This window comes from Pygoscelis adeliae, unplaced genomic scaffold (assembly GCF_000699105.1).
Source record: "Pygoscelis adeliae isolate BGI_AS28 unplaced genomic scaffold, ASM69910v1 Scaffold141, whole genome shotgun sequence".
Lineage (NCBI taxonomy): Eukaryota > Metazoa > Chordata > Aves > Sphenisciformes > Spheniscidae > Pygoscelis > Pygoscelis adeliae.
Window position 1 is genome coordinate 2603861 of NW_008824231.1, and position 13081 is coordinate 2616941.

Consider the following 13081-nt stretch of genomic DNA (forward strand, 5'->3'; position numbering starts at 1 on the left):
CCTGTCCTCCCCTCTGCCGCCCAGTCCCCCCCGAGCTGGCGGCTCCAGCCTGAATAATCCCTTCCTTCCTCTCGCAGCCATGCCAAGTGCAGTGCCAGCTTTAGTGTTTCTTCGCTCCAGCACTCTTTGCTGCCTTTGACTCCCTGGATGCTCTCCCTAAGGACCCCAGTCTCGCCTGACCCGCCTGTTCTTGCCCCGCCTTGCCCCTTCCCCAAATCCCAGCCGCTCAAGCAGATGCCTCTGCTGTCCTTCAGCCTTCCTCTGCCACGTACGGGATCTCCTTACGTCGCCCCAGCTGAGGAATGCAACCTCTGCGGATGCATCTGTGGATGTTCTGCTCTTCTTGGTGTCATCGCTAAATTTCTCTCACTGACTGCCATCTTCAATTTTTCCCTGATACTTCTTTTTCCCCCCACCTTGACTCATCTCTAGCCTGCCTATAACCTCCCCTTTCTGGCTTTTACCCTCCAAACTAGTTTAATTCAGGTTTTGAGACTAGACAATCCCCTCCCCACCCCATTAATATCATGGTTCCCATTTCATCTGCATTGTCCTGGCCCTTGGCTACTCTCTCTGATGTTTTCTTCCTGTTTCAAAAAGATAGACTTTTAGAGAATTTTTAGATGCTTGTTCTCTCCATTCTTGTTGCACCATCCCAGATCTAATAATCTTATTGTCCTTTTAGCATTTGTGTTCTTTCTTTGAGAGTCTTCTGTAGTAATTCAACGTCACTCCACCCCTCCGTGATGGATCTTAATTGTCTGTTGTCTTCTTTCAGGTTCTCCCTCCCCCACACCACACAAACTCCCCTGTGAATGCTCTCCTTGTGGTGGTTACTCGCGGATCTACTTCTCTTTTGTGTCCTCCCCGGTAAGGACTACTGTCTAGCAATCAGATCGGGTTTATTATGGTACATCGAGCTTTTCCCACAGTCTTTCCCTCCTTTCTTGATTGTGGGGAGCTGACCACTGTCCTTTAAACAGCAGGTGATGGTCTAGGTGTTATATCTGAGCCTACTTATTTGAACTGTGTCCAAGTCTTGCCTCTGCCCTTTGCACAACAGCAGTTCTAGCTTGCCCTCTCAGTCTGTTTCAGGACTTTTTCAACTGGTGTCTTGAGTGCTGGCACAGCCTCCTTCTGGACGTGGCAAAAAGTTCTTGAGGGGATGAGGATCATCTAAAACAATGCTGCCAAAGCCATCTTCTCACTTTCTTTCTCTGACTGATTACTCCCTTTCTTGTGTTTGGTGTACACTTAAAGTCTCTGGGTCTGATTCACTCCATCTGACAGTAGGCTTCTACCAGAGGTGCCAAATCCAGCCTGTTACTTTCTCCTCCACAGCCAGAGGAGGGAGGGAGTCACCTGTGGAGACAGATAAGACCAACTAAGATGAGAATTACTATACATAGGTAGCTGTCTTTCTCCCTTTGTCTACTGCTTGATACAGCAGTAATTTGGGGTGGCTGAACTTTGAGCTCAAAGACTTCAGTTAGGTGACTGCTATGATGTCCCAACTCTTTTTATTTCTTTTTTCAGCTCTTTTTTTTTTCTTTATGCATACTCAAGAGGCTGATGGTATAAGGACAGTTATGATTTTTGACAATCATAAAAGCTAGGATTTTTTTTTTTTAAATAGAAGCTAAAAGGATACATAAGCAGCTAGCTCACATCATAGTACTTCCTAACAAAAGCTCTGTCAGGTCTGGGATTGTAATTAGGTTTTTGGCTTTTTCCTCCGGGGCCTGAGATCTGGATAAGTAGGACCCATTTTCTTTTTCTGCTGTGTGCAGCAAGCATGTGCCTAAGGAGTTAATGATTGCTGTGGCTGATTTATAGGTAGTGTATAATCAGCTGTTTCTGCCCTAAGCTAGTGGTTTGCCCTAGTAGCTGACTTTGCTGTTGCAAGGCTGACTGAAATATAGTACATTTGTAAAGAGGTTCTTATACTTATGTTCAAACAAAACTCTGTATGGGTACAGAGCCTGATACTGCAGAACTTGCTGCTGCTGTTTTCTATTTTGTTGCTAGCCTGTTCCCCTCTGGAAGGGGAAACACATGCCCAGAATCAACTGGAGACCGTGTCACAGCTGTGGTTGAAAGTCCACCATAGCCAATGCTGGAAAAGTAAACATTAAGGTAGGGAAGACCTGAGGAGGCAGCTAAGGTGCTCGGAAAAGCCCAGTTTTCTTTCAAAAACAAATTATAACTCCAGGCTTACAAAGGACAGATAAATCTCCTGACCTGTCCTTTGAACTGGATTCAGCGTAGGATGTGGTTTGCCTACAGCCAGTTGTAAGCTTGAGGACTAGCATATGTAATACTCTGAGCCAGCTATAGAGCTGACAGACACATCTTCCAAAGCGCATAAAAAAATTAACATTAATATTGAAGCTGTTAGTCTTTCCTTTGATGGCAGAACTACAATTCTACTGTTGTCTATGTATTCTTGAGTGAAATTGAAAAATAAGTAACATATTGAAAACAGCCTGTTTTAATTGTTAAACTATCATCCTTGTTGACAGATCAGTTGCTCCTACAGCGTGGTATATTGTAATTTCTTACCTGAAGAAATCAGCACCAATTAGGAAATGGCCAAAGTCGAAAGGTTTGCTTTTCACGTTCCAAGTCTGGAGGAGCTTGCTGGGGGTAAGTCATGCTGCATGTAACTTTTTACAAGCTTATAATGTACTCTTCAAACTTATCTTAAAGCTCTTATCAAAACCTTTCTACAGCTAGTACATAGAGAATGTTCCTGCTCTTAGCACACTGAGATGTAAAGAAAAGCGCTATTTTTCTATATGCTGTTATTTCCTTAAAGCAAACAATGACTCATCCCTCAAATCCCAATGATATTTAAGCACACAAACAGGCTCTCAAACGCTTTAAAAATGTCTGCTGCATTTGCAGATTTGTGCATGGGTTGTGAAAGTTTGACAATTACAGACCAAACTTATTTACACATACAGGATCATCTGTCCTCCTCTACCCTCCAGTATTTATTTCTTTTTCAGGACTACTCAAAACACAGCTGACAAGATGCAGTATAGCATAGCAGGTCCTCTAGTTGGCTCCTCTTTTGGTGGCTGCCTTAGAACCAGGCTGCAGGAAACATTTTATTTAGTTTGTTTCTTTCCAAAGCCTTCACAAAATGTGCTCAGACTAACAGAATGGTTGAGGTTGGAAGGGACCTCTGGAGGTGATTTGGTCCAACCCACCTGCTCATGAGCTTCTTTCCTTGCCCTAGTAGAAACGCGTTATTCCTTCTGGCAGTCTGTCTCCTGCAGCAGATGTACTAAAGGTTTTTTTTTCTTTCAGAGAGGTCCTCAAGTTCAGTCTGCCACTCTCCCAAATCTGTGTCAGTTTGACACTTCCATGGTTTGAGAAAGTATGGTCCCAGCAATACCCCAGGTGGTTCTCATTGCTTTTCTCACCCAGTAGCTGTCAAGCTGGGGCAATAGGCCAGGGCTGCTATAGACCTGTGGACTCTGCAGAGAACAGCATATACTTGCAGTAGAACAGCTTAAAACAGTAGCAGAAAAAACGAGTCACGAAGCAGAATTTCCCTTTTTTTCCCTGCTGTCTGTCCTGACGACCTCCTGTAAGCTGTGAATTTTGTTGCTATTCAGCTCATGAGTATAATTTGAGGAGTGCCCTTTTATTGTCCTTTTCCACTTACCAGAAGGTACTGAGATGTTTTTAGAAACCTGCCAAGTACCTTTTACTGACCCTTGTGGTCAACAGCTTGGTAAATCTGCTCTGGAGAAGTAAGGTATGGCTGAAATCCTGACTGGAGGAAACAAAGGCACAGGAAAGTCTTCTGAGTAAATAAGGAACTGCCTGATTCGAGATCACAGACTGGATTTTCTGTTCCTTAGTTTGAGACATCTGTCAAAACAGACCCTCAGGCATGAAAGAACTTGGACCTTTTAACACAGTATTTGAAGCAGTGTATGTGAAGGCAATCCCACACTCAATTAAAGTTTGGAAGTTGTTTCCAAACAGTGCACTCGTCTAAGTCAGAATCCTCCCTGTTCTTTGAGTCACTTTGCAGGTTCTGAGCCTAAAAACATTGATATGAAGCAAACCCAAAAGTTTAGATTTGGGGCTGCTCATTATCATCAGCACCATTCATTATCTGTCTTGTACTGACAGTGGCACTTGCCAGAAAATCTCCACATGAACATAAACATGACAGGCAATGTCCTGTGACGGCAGAAGTTTCCAGACAGCAGAAACAGTTTGAGATTATAATCAAGCTATTGCAAACAGTCTAGCTAATATATTTAAAGAACTGATTGTCACTTCAGCTAAAACTTACTTCCTCCTTTGCTCTCACATGGTATTTGGCCATGATCATAATTGTCTGCTCTTGTAAAGCAAAACCACTGCTGAATGTGCTTTACCCATGTTACTTCACATTGTGCTGCTTCTAGTGCTACTAGAAGCAGTCAGTTATTGTATTTCAGTTAAAAGGTTTTTAAAATTCTTAAAATGAATTAATGTGGTAGCTAACAATTATCTGAACAAGCTTTTGCTCTTCTCTGAAGCTCTGACTCAGGAAACAAGTGCCTACAGACAGTAACATTTAAATCAATGGAGTTACTTAGGGTAAGCATAAGTCCTTTAATGTATCTTGCTGAAATAAAGCCTGGACAGATATATTTATTGTTGTTAGTAACTTGTCAAACTGTTGGTAATTTTTCATTGTCAATAACTTTGCCATTATTCTTTATTATAGTTTTGCAGAAAGGGCTTAAAGAAAACTTTGCTGATGCTCAAGTCTCTGTTGTAGACTGTCCTGATCTGACTCAGGAACCCTTCAACTTTCCTGCTAAAGGTAACCTAGCATTCCTGTCTTTCACTAAGACTTCTCCAGTTCTTTCTACCTGATCCTACTTGGTTTTGATCTTCTAAAGATGTTGGGAGAGTTTAAATTGTTTTTCAGGTAAAGAATATGCATGAGAGGAAAGCTATATTTTATTCCTGGATTTGCTTCCTAGTTGATGTATGAACAAAGACAAGTCATTACCAAGTACTTGTCATAATTTTTTTTCTTAATCTATGATTGCAATACTCACTTATTTCATAAGCTTTATTTAGCGTACTGAAAACGTTTTGAAATTAAGTTGTTATCTTCCAGATGGAGAAACTTTTTAGATCCGTGCCAATCGCTATCTGAACCTAAGGAGTCACACTTCCATTCATTTTTAAATTCCTGCCATTCATGTATGTCGGTGAAGTGAAACTGTCTTATTCTGAGTGGGATTCATCTTCTTTGACATGAGCTGTCTGGAAGACAGACGTGTCATCTGTGCTACTCATCTGAGTTCCCTCTGTCATCAATGTAGTGAAAGAAACACCTCCAGAAGGTGATTCATCCCTTCTTAAAATACATGTCCAAATAAGTGGGGTGAATTGTCCTGAGACTTGGTTTGCTGAAATTTTGCAAGTGGAGTCCCAGTGGGGGTACCCACTGTGTGCTGAGGGCATCTTACTGGAGAACTGGCAAATGGCAGTTGTTGCCCACTGTAATATTTTTTTGTGCTTAGAGAATGTTAATTTTACAACAGGTTGCCTAGCATTAAATCCTACTGTGAATCATTTTAGGGCTTACTGACCTTGGACTTCTTAATAGTGGAACACTTTATCTAAGCATGCTCGGGAAATAGTGCTCTCAAAGGGTTTTAGAAGTTTGAGGAACCAGTTCTTTGGTGGGTTAGACTGCATGCTCATTTAAGATTATTAGGAAAAATATTTTACCAAGCTAACTGGCTGTATTCTTCCAGGAATCTGCGGAAAGCCTAGAATAGCGGATGTGGGAGGTGTTCCTTACCTCATACCTGTTGTACAGAAAGAAAAAGTGAGTTTTTCTTGTAGCTGTGGGGTTTAATACATTTGTCAAAAGAAAAGCAATACCTTGTTGAAATATAAACAAAACTAAGGACTAATGGATACTGTAAGATTCCACTTGTGAAAGAGACTTACTTTTCAGTGTTTTATGAGATTGATTCTGACGTGTGTTAAATATAGACTATGTCAGGAAACCTTACACATCGTAGCAAAAATAGCGTATCATGGTTAATGGTTCATCTTCTCCTGCCCCCAAATACAAGATAGTTTTGGAAAGATACCATCTGTGACAGGAGCCATGGAAGGAACTACTAAACAAAGGGCTTGTCTGCATGTTTATACATGGCTTGCTGCATGCCTGTGATTTCAAGTCACAGCCATGCTTCTTTGTAAAAGCTGGCTGTATTTGCATTTTCAGGCCAACACTGGATTCACATTACTGTCCTTCTCCAAGAATATCATGCCTCCTTTCTGACACCTCACCCCATCTGTCTCTATGTGGTATTCCCTTCCATTTTTTATTTTACACAAATATAAATTTCAGTAAGAACAATAATTCAGTTTTTGGGTAAAATGGCAGGGGAGCATACAGGCAGGCTTTATCTTTTGGAAAACAAAGGGACACGTACCCAATTTGTTACTACCAAATGTTGTGTTGTTCAGAAACTGTGTTCAACATAATTATCCAAAATACTAATGAGGGTGTTCTGAATTAAATTCATCCAGAGATTACAGTGAACAGAATGACAATTCTGAATCAGAGCACCACACCAGAATCAAAGCATTGTTTCTCTTTTGCAGGTTTACGATCTAAATACAGTTGCAAAAGACATAGAGCTGCCTGGAGCTTTCATTCTTGGAGCTGGAGCTGCTTCATCTAAGATTCTTGGAGTAAATGCTGAGGTCAGTAAATAAGTGTGATAGTTCTCAATGAATTCATGGAAGTATCATAATAGTAGAGCAGTATCATGCTGGGTATTTCCCATTTACAATAAAAAGTTTAATAAACGCCATTCATGCCAAAAGCACATAAAACACATTAGAAGGAATTGAGATGAGTGCCATCCAATGAGGTGCATACTACTGAGATAATAAAGATTAATTTTTAACTTGTAATTCTCCAGGAAGCATGTGATTGCTTTGAAGCGTGCAAGAAACATGATTTTTTGAAACTGATTGACAAAGACCTGACCAGAGGTTTTAATGACAAGATTTAGAAATGCTTGTCAAAGTTACTGGTAAATGCCTTTGAAATACTCCCTGTCTTTTGCCTTCTTGGATGGCTTTGTTTTACCATTGTAAATTTTAAAGATGCTACATACAAAATGATCACCTGCAGCAGAGGCGGGAGATGAAAACTACTGCCTGTGGAGGCTTTTTAAGCATAAACCTCTGGTCTTGCCATCTCCTTTTGATGCATTTATTGGCAGAGGGAGATAGTCCATCTCAGCATTAAATTTGGGCCACTGTAATAGTGGTTGTTACTGTACACTGAGAAAGCATTACATATGTCCTGGTTTTGGCTGGGAGAGAGTTAATTTCCTTCCTAGTAGCTGGTACAGTGCTGTGTTTTGGATTTAGGAGGACAATAATGTTGATAACACACCGATGTTTTAGTTGTTGCTAAGTAGTGCTTACACTAAACCAAGGACTTTTCAGCTTCCCATGCTCTACCGACTGAGAAGGCTGGAGGTGCACAAGAAGCTGGGAGGGGGCACAGCCAGGACAGCTGACCCCAACTGGCCAAAGGGACATTCCATACCATGGGACGTCATGCTCAGTACATAAACTGGGGGAAAGCTGGTCGGGGGGGCCGCTGCTCGGGGACTGGCTGGGCATTGGTTAGCAGGTGGTGAGCAATTGCATTGTGCATCACTTGCTTTGTATATTCTATTATTATTATTATTATTATTATATTAATATGTTTTATTTTATTTCAATTATTAAACTGTTTTTATCTCAACCCACGAGTTTTCTCACTTTCACTCTTCTGATTCTCTCCCCCACCCCACTGGGGCAGGGGGAGAGCGAGCTGAGTGGCTGTGTGGTGCTCAGTTGCCATCAGAGGTTAAACCATGACAGTCCTTTTCCCTAAGAAAATTAACTCTATCCCAGCCGAAACCAGGGCAACATAGAATTCCAATACTTGCATGCAGGCCTCAGAACTCAATGGTTAGACTAGACTTTTTTTTCTTCTTTTTTTTTTTTTAACACTAGCATTCATCTTGACGTAATGTTAAATTTAACTGTCCAGAAAAAGTAAAACTGTTTTCTGGCATTTTCAGTTACATTACAAATTAGTGCATTTTTCTTACCAGTACAGACCTCATCCTGAGAGACAGAGCTGTGTGACGAAGGGGATTATTTCTTAGGATCGTGGTCCAAAGCTTAAGTTGCATTTATGTGAGTTCTGTTCGTTTGACTGACTCTTACATGTTCTTATTGACTTACTTGACTTATTCTTACACGTTCTTTTTCTCAGCTTATCCCTATTGTTCAAACTAAGAGCGAAAAAAAGCCTGCTGTAAATGGGAGCTACATTGCTCAGATAAATCCTGCAGATAAAGGGTGCCTGCTTGAGAAGTACAGCAGTAAATATACTGACTGTGAGTTTGGGCTGTTGGCCAACCTTTATGCCAGTGAGGGCCAACCTGGTAAGGTACGTACTTGGATCAAAGATGACTTTGTTTGTAGAGCTTTGTGGCTGAAGGGAAACTCATGTTTCAATGTTCTCCTATCTGTTTTCTGTGATAATAGTAAAGTAGTAATTCCATGAAAGAAATATCCAAACATAAGGAACTGATGCTGGTGAATGAGGGGAAGAATTGGTGGAGACAGAGAGGCATTTGAATTTTTGAGGGATCAGCATTAGTTTACTAAAACTTTTCCATCGTAAATCATCCATCCAAATCCGGTCCAAACTAGCAGTGATTTAAGGTAATGGTTGCACAATGTACTTGTGTAAGTCAGGTCTGGGCAGTTGTCTAGTTTTTTGTAGAAGTGCTTCCCCCAACACAGCTAGCACGAAGAGGTGTTGGCAGAGCAGTCAAAAACCTGCCTACTGCATGGAAATTGAGCAGTCTTCTCAGTTTCCAAGAGTTTCTTTATAACAGAGCGGAAGCCAGCTGGTGGACAGAAAGGGGTTGCTTATATCGTTGTCTCATGTATGAGTAAATGACTTGCTGCCCAGCACCCTTCACAGGCAAAGCTAGTGTTGAACAGAAAGTCAGGAAAAGAGTTCGTGAGGTACTGGAAGGATGCAAGCGGAGCTGCGCTTGCAGGGAAACTCACATTTTCAAAAAGTAATCTTGGGTTACAAGCTTGGGAGAATTTCAGAGCAGCTTCCACAGACCTTTGCAGACTGTTGCAGCGGGAGACAGCAGTGACAAATTAACTTTTATTCTCCAGGTCATTGAAGTGAAAGCCAATGGAAGAACTGGGGAACTTAACTTTGTGTCTTGTCTGAGACAAATTTTAGAGAAACACTATGGAGAAAAGCCAGTTGGGATGGGTGGTACATTTATCATTCAGAAGGGGAAAGCAAAGATTCACATCATGGTAAGTTGTTCTCAATTCATATAACTCTAGATATAAGGAAGAAATTCTTCACTATGAGGGTGGTGAGGCACTGGAACAGGTTGCCCAGAGAGGTGGTGGATGCCCCATCCCTGGAAACATTCAAGGTCAGGTTGGACGGGGCTCTGAGCAACCTGATCTGGTTGAAGATGTCCCTGCCCATGGCACGGGGGTTGGACTAGATGACCTTTAGAGGTCCCTTCCAACCCAAACTATTCTATGATTCTATGATTGAACTTTCTTCATCCTTCTGAAAACAGAAATATAAATCGGGGTGTAACATCCTAGTGCCTTGACTTTGTTTTGTACTTCTAAATGTATGCATAAACTGTTAGTATAAGCAGTGTATTAAAGTAAGAGGCTGGCATTACAAAACGGACGTTACAAAACTAGTGATGCTGTGTCACTTGGCCTTAATACCGCCATCTTTTCTTTTGAAATCCATGAGCAGCTAAAGAACTGTAGAGCTATTGTAAAATGAATTGAAATGAAATAGATGAACTGAGATGATAGTTATAAGAAGCAACAGACTTTTTTAAAATAACTGAGCTTCTAAAATGTACCAGGAGTATAATCCTCACTTCAGTAGTTCTCTCACTACCGGTGCAATGAAAGATGCAATATTATAGTCACTTCTGTTTCTAGCAGAAACACAGTAATGGGCACTGGTGAGCTTCTTTTAGGCAAGAAAGAATGTGAACAGAGTAGCGGGGAGGGGAAAAGTGAAGGACAGTTGCTAGAGAAAAAGTATCTTGATACGTGTCTTTCTTTCACTTACAAAGCTTTTACTTTTGCTGTAGCCTCCAGAATTTTCTGCCTGTCCTCTGAATACCGACGAGGATGTGAATAACTGGCTCAAATTCTTTGAAATGAAGGCTCCACTGATTTGTCAGCCAGTAATAGTTTCCAGAGATCCAGTAAGTCTCTTTCTCATTTCTAAGTGTAAACTGAGACTTGTAATGAATTTTGTCTTGGATGTGATTTTCCTTTTAAGAACAGGATTGTGTATATATTGTGTTAAACTCTTCCAGAGGTGCTGTAATGAAATAGAAGCTTCTCATTTCTGTCACTGGTTTGCATTGAGGCTAGGTCAATCTGTACTGAAACCTAGTGGCTGTTCACAGTGGATTGAACTTAATGGTTCAGTTCCAATTGCAAGTATGCAAGTGTTTGCGTCCCAAACTCAACAGCATAATTTGCATTCACTGCCAGCCACACCAGGAGAAATGTCAAGAGCATGGAAGCTCGTTCAGCCATGCGTTCATGCGGTTCACTTTCATAAGAACTGTCTCTACTAATGCTGTGTCGAAATATGTGAGGCATGTGTCTTATAATTGCTGATGCAAATTACAGTCTGCAAAGCTTCATGCTAGAAAGTTATCTGGCATCTTTCACAAGCACTAAATTCAACAGCAAACAATTCAGGATAAAAAACAATCTGGTTTCAAAAGCCATTAAGATGTTCATCAATAGGAAGACTATTTAAAAGTAACCAGGAAAACATAGATGAAAATGACTATTTTATAAATAACAATGCAGTCATAAGTAATATAAAAAACATTTTTTCCAGAGTTAAATGAGACATGCTGTAGGCTTGGATATGTTCAAGGGTGTGACTTTATTGTGTCGTTATGTGGCAGCCTTTGGCCTAAGGCTAAATTGTGTGCATCTTCCCAGAATCAACTGATGAGTACTTTGAAAACAGCCATCAACAGCTGCTCCATTCAGAACCAATGCAACTTGTGTAGTGGATGCAGCTGGTTTACTCCCATCTGTATCCACTGCAAGCTCAACAGCACTCGGTTAAGCCTATGTTTTTGGAAATGTTTGAGTGTTGCTGCAGAGGCAACAGTAGAAGATGGCATTCAAATGCCATAGCATTACTCATCAGTATCCTCTTGCAGCCCAGAAAACCAACCGTATCCTGGGCCGCATCAAAAGAAGCATAGCCAGCAGGTTGAGGGAGGCGATTCTCCCCATCATGAGACCCCACCTGGACTGCTGCATCCAGCTCTGGGGCCCCAAGAAGGACATGGACCTGTTGAGCGGGTCCAGAGGAGGGGCATGAAAATGGGCAGAGGGCTGGAACACCTCTCAGCCTGGAGAAGAGAAGGCTCTGGGGAGACCTTATTGCGGCCTTTCAATACTTCAGGGGGGCTTGTAAGAAAGATGGGGACAGACTTTTCAGTAGGGCCTGTAGTGACAGGAGAAGGGGCAATGGTTTTAAACTGAAAGACAGCAGATTTAGATTGGATATAAGGAAGAAATTCTTCACTATGAGGGTGGTGAGACACTGGCACAGGTTGCCCAGAGAGGTGGTGGATGCCCCCTCCCTGGAAGCATTCAAGGTCAGGTTGGACGGGGCTCTGAGCAACCTGATCTAGTTGAAGATGTCCCTGCCCATGGCAGGGGGGTTGGAATAGGTGATCTTTAAAGGTCCCTTCCAACCTAAACTATTCCATGGTTCTGTGATACATAAAACTGGTAGGGGTGGCATCACAGTTTAGTATGCTAGGTTTTATTTTATCCGCTATTCTTCCCATTTTCATCTAAGCTGGCTCTCAGAATTGGAGCAGAGATTGTCCCTTTATTGCATGGGTCTGTGGCATTCAGTGCAAAGGGGTTCTGATTTCGAGTAGGGCTTCCTTGGTGTGACTGCTTTATTTAATCCCAATGGATAGGAAAAAAAAAAAAAAGGAAGTCTGGGAGATTGACACCAAAGGTTGGGGGCTGTCAGGTTTTCTAAATTCTTTTGGTTTATGTCCTATGGTAAAGCCTTGTACAGCTCTTCTTCTTTTGTCCTACTAGTTTCACAAGCATCTTGCAAGTTTTCACTGCTTAATGGTTGGAGCGGGCTCTGAGATGTGTGGAAATACGCAGTAGAGAGACTGTCCCAGGACTTTTAACCACAGTTCACATGAACGCGTGTTCACGGGCCTTTCTCTGGTGACAGGGCTTTGATCTGCGCGTGGAGCACACCCACTGTTTCAGCCACCATGGGGAAGGAGGGTACTACCATCAGGACACCAGCCCCGACAGCGTTCAGTACCTGGGCTACCTTCTGCCCGCCGAGCTGCTCTTCCGCATCGACAGGCCCCAGGAGACGCACCTCGTCGGGAGAGACTGAAGCTGGGAGGCTGTGGTGAAGGCGTAGCAATTGGATCTTTCTAAAATACAAATGGTGATTTTTGTAACGGTTCTAATTATGCACATTTATCAGTCGAGAATAAATACGAGAGCAGTAAGCTGCCTGCCTCTCAATTTTGTTAAAGCGAGAAATTCAGAGTGTACGTGCAATTGAAATTGTTATGACTGAATTCAAACAGTAATTTCACTGCAGAATTATTGTGTCATTTTTTGCTACTTAGTTGAGCTTCCTGCGTGGTTGTAGCTGGTGATGGGGAACCAGAAGTGAGTTTATGTTTAGAACGGGGAATTAAACCAACTTCTGGTCAAAAATAACGCTGTAAAAGAAAGCCGCAGCAGCTCAGACCGGCGCGGCCACCGCTGAGGAGTAAACCGGGCTGGGGTTTGCCTGCGACGCCAGAGGGAGAAGGCCCTGTGTCGTAATCGGCCGTGGAAATAACTCGCCGCAGCAAAGCCAGGCCGCCCCGCGGGCGCCGGTGCCCTCCGCGACCGTCCCCTCAGGCCCGCC

At 42.3% G+C, this 13081-nt stretch overlaps 1 protein-coding gene across 3 annotated transcripts; it reads left to right on the forward strand.

The window, feature by feature from the left end:
• Positions 1 to 780: 780 nt before the first annotated feature.
• Positions 781 to 12758, forward strand: LOC103926038 (chromosome unknown open reading frame, human C11orf54). 3 transcript variants are annotated; one of them, XM_009334842.1, is made up of 9 exons: positions 781 to 870; positions 2523 to 2646; positions 4739 to 4837; positions 5787 to 5860; positions 6652 to 6753; positions 8333 to 8509; positions 9259 to 9408; positions 10227 to 10343; positions 12380 to 12758. In XM_009334842.1, exons 2-9 carry the CDS (start codon positions 2589 to 2591, stop codon positions 12551 to 12553), a joined length of 951 nt encoding a protein of 316 aa, XP_009333117.1. In that variant the 5' UTR covers positions 781 to 870; positions 2523 to 2588; the 3' UTR covers positions 12554 to 12758. The 3 variants fall into 3 exon arrangements, with proteins under 3 accessions (XP_009333117.1, XP_009333120.1, XP_009333118.1); XM_009334845.1 differs by lacking the exon at positions 12380 to 12758 and adding an exon at positions 12235 to 12356; XM_009334843.1 differs by lacking the exon at positions 781 to 870 and adding an exon at positions 2058 to 2136.
• Positions 12759 to 13081: the final 323 nt, after the last annotated feature.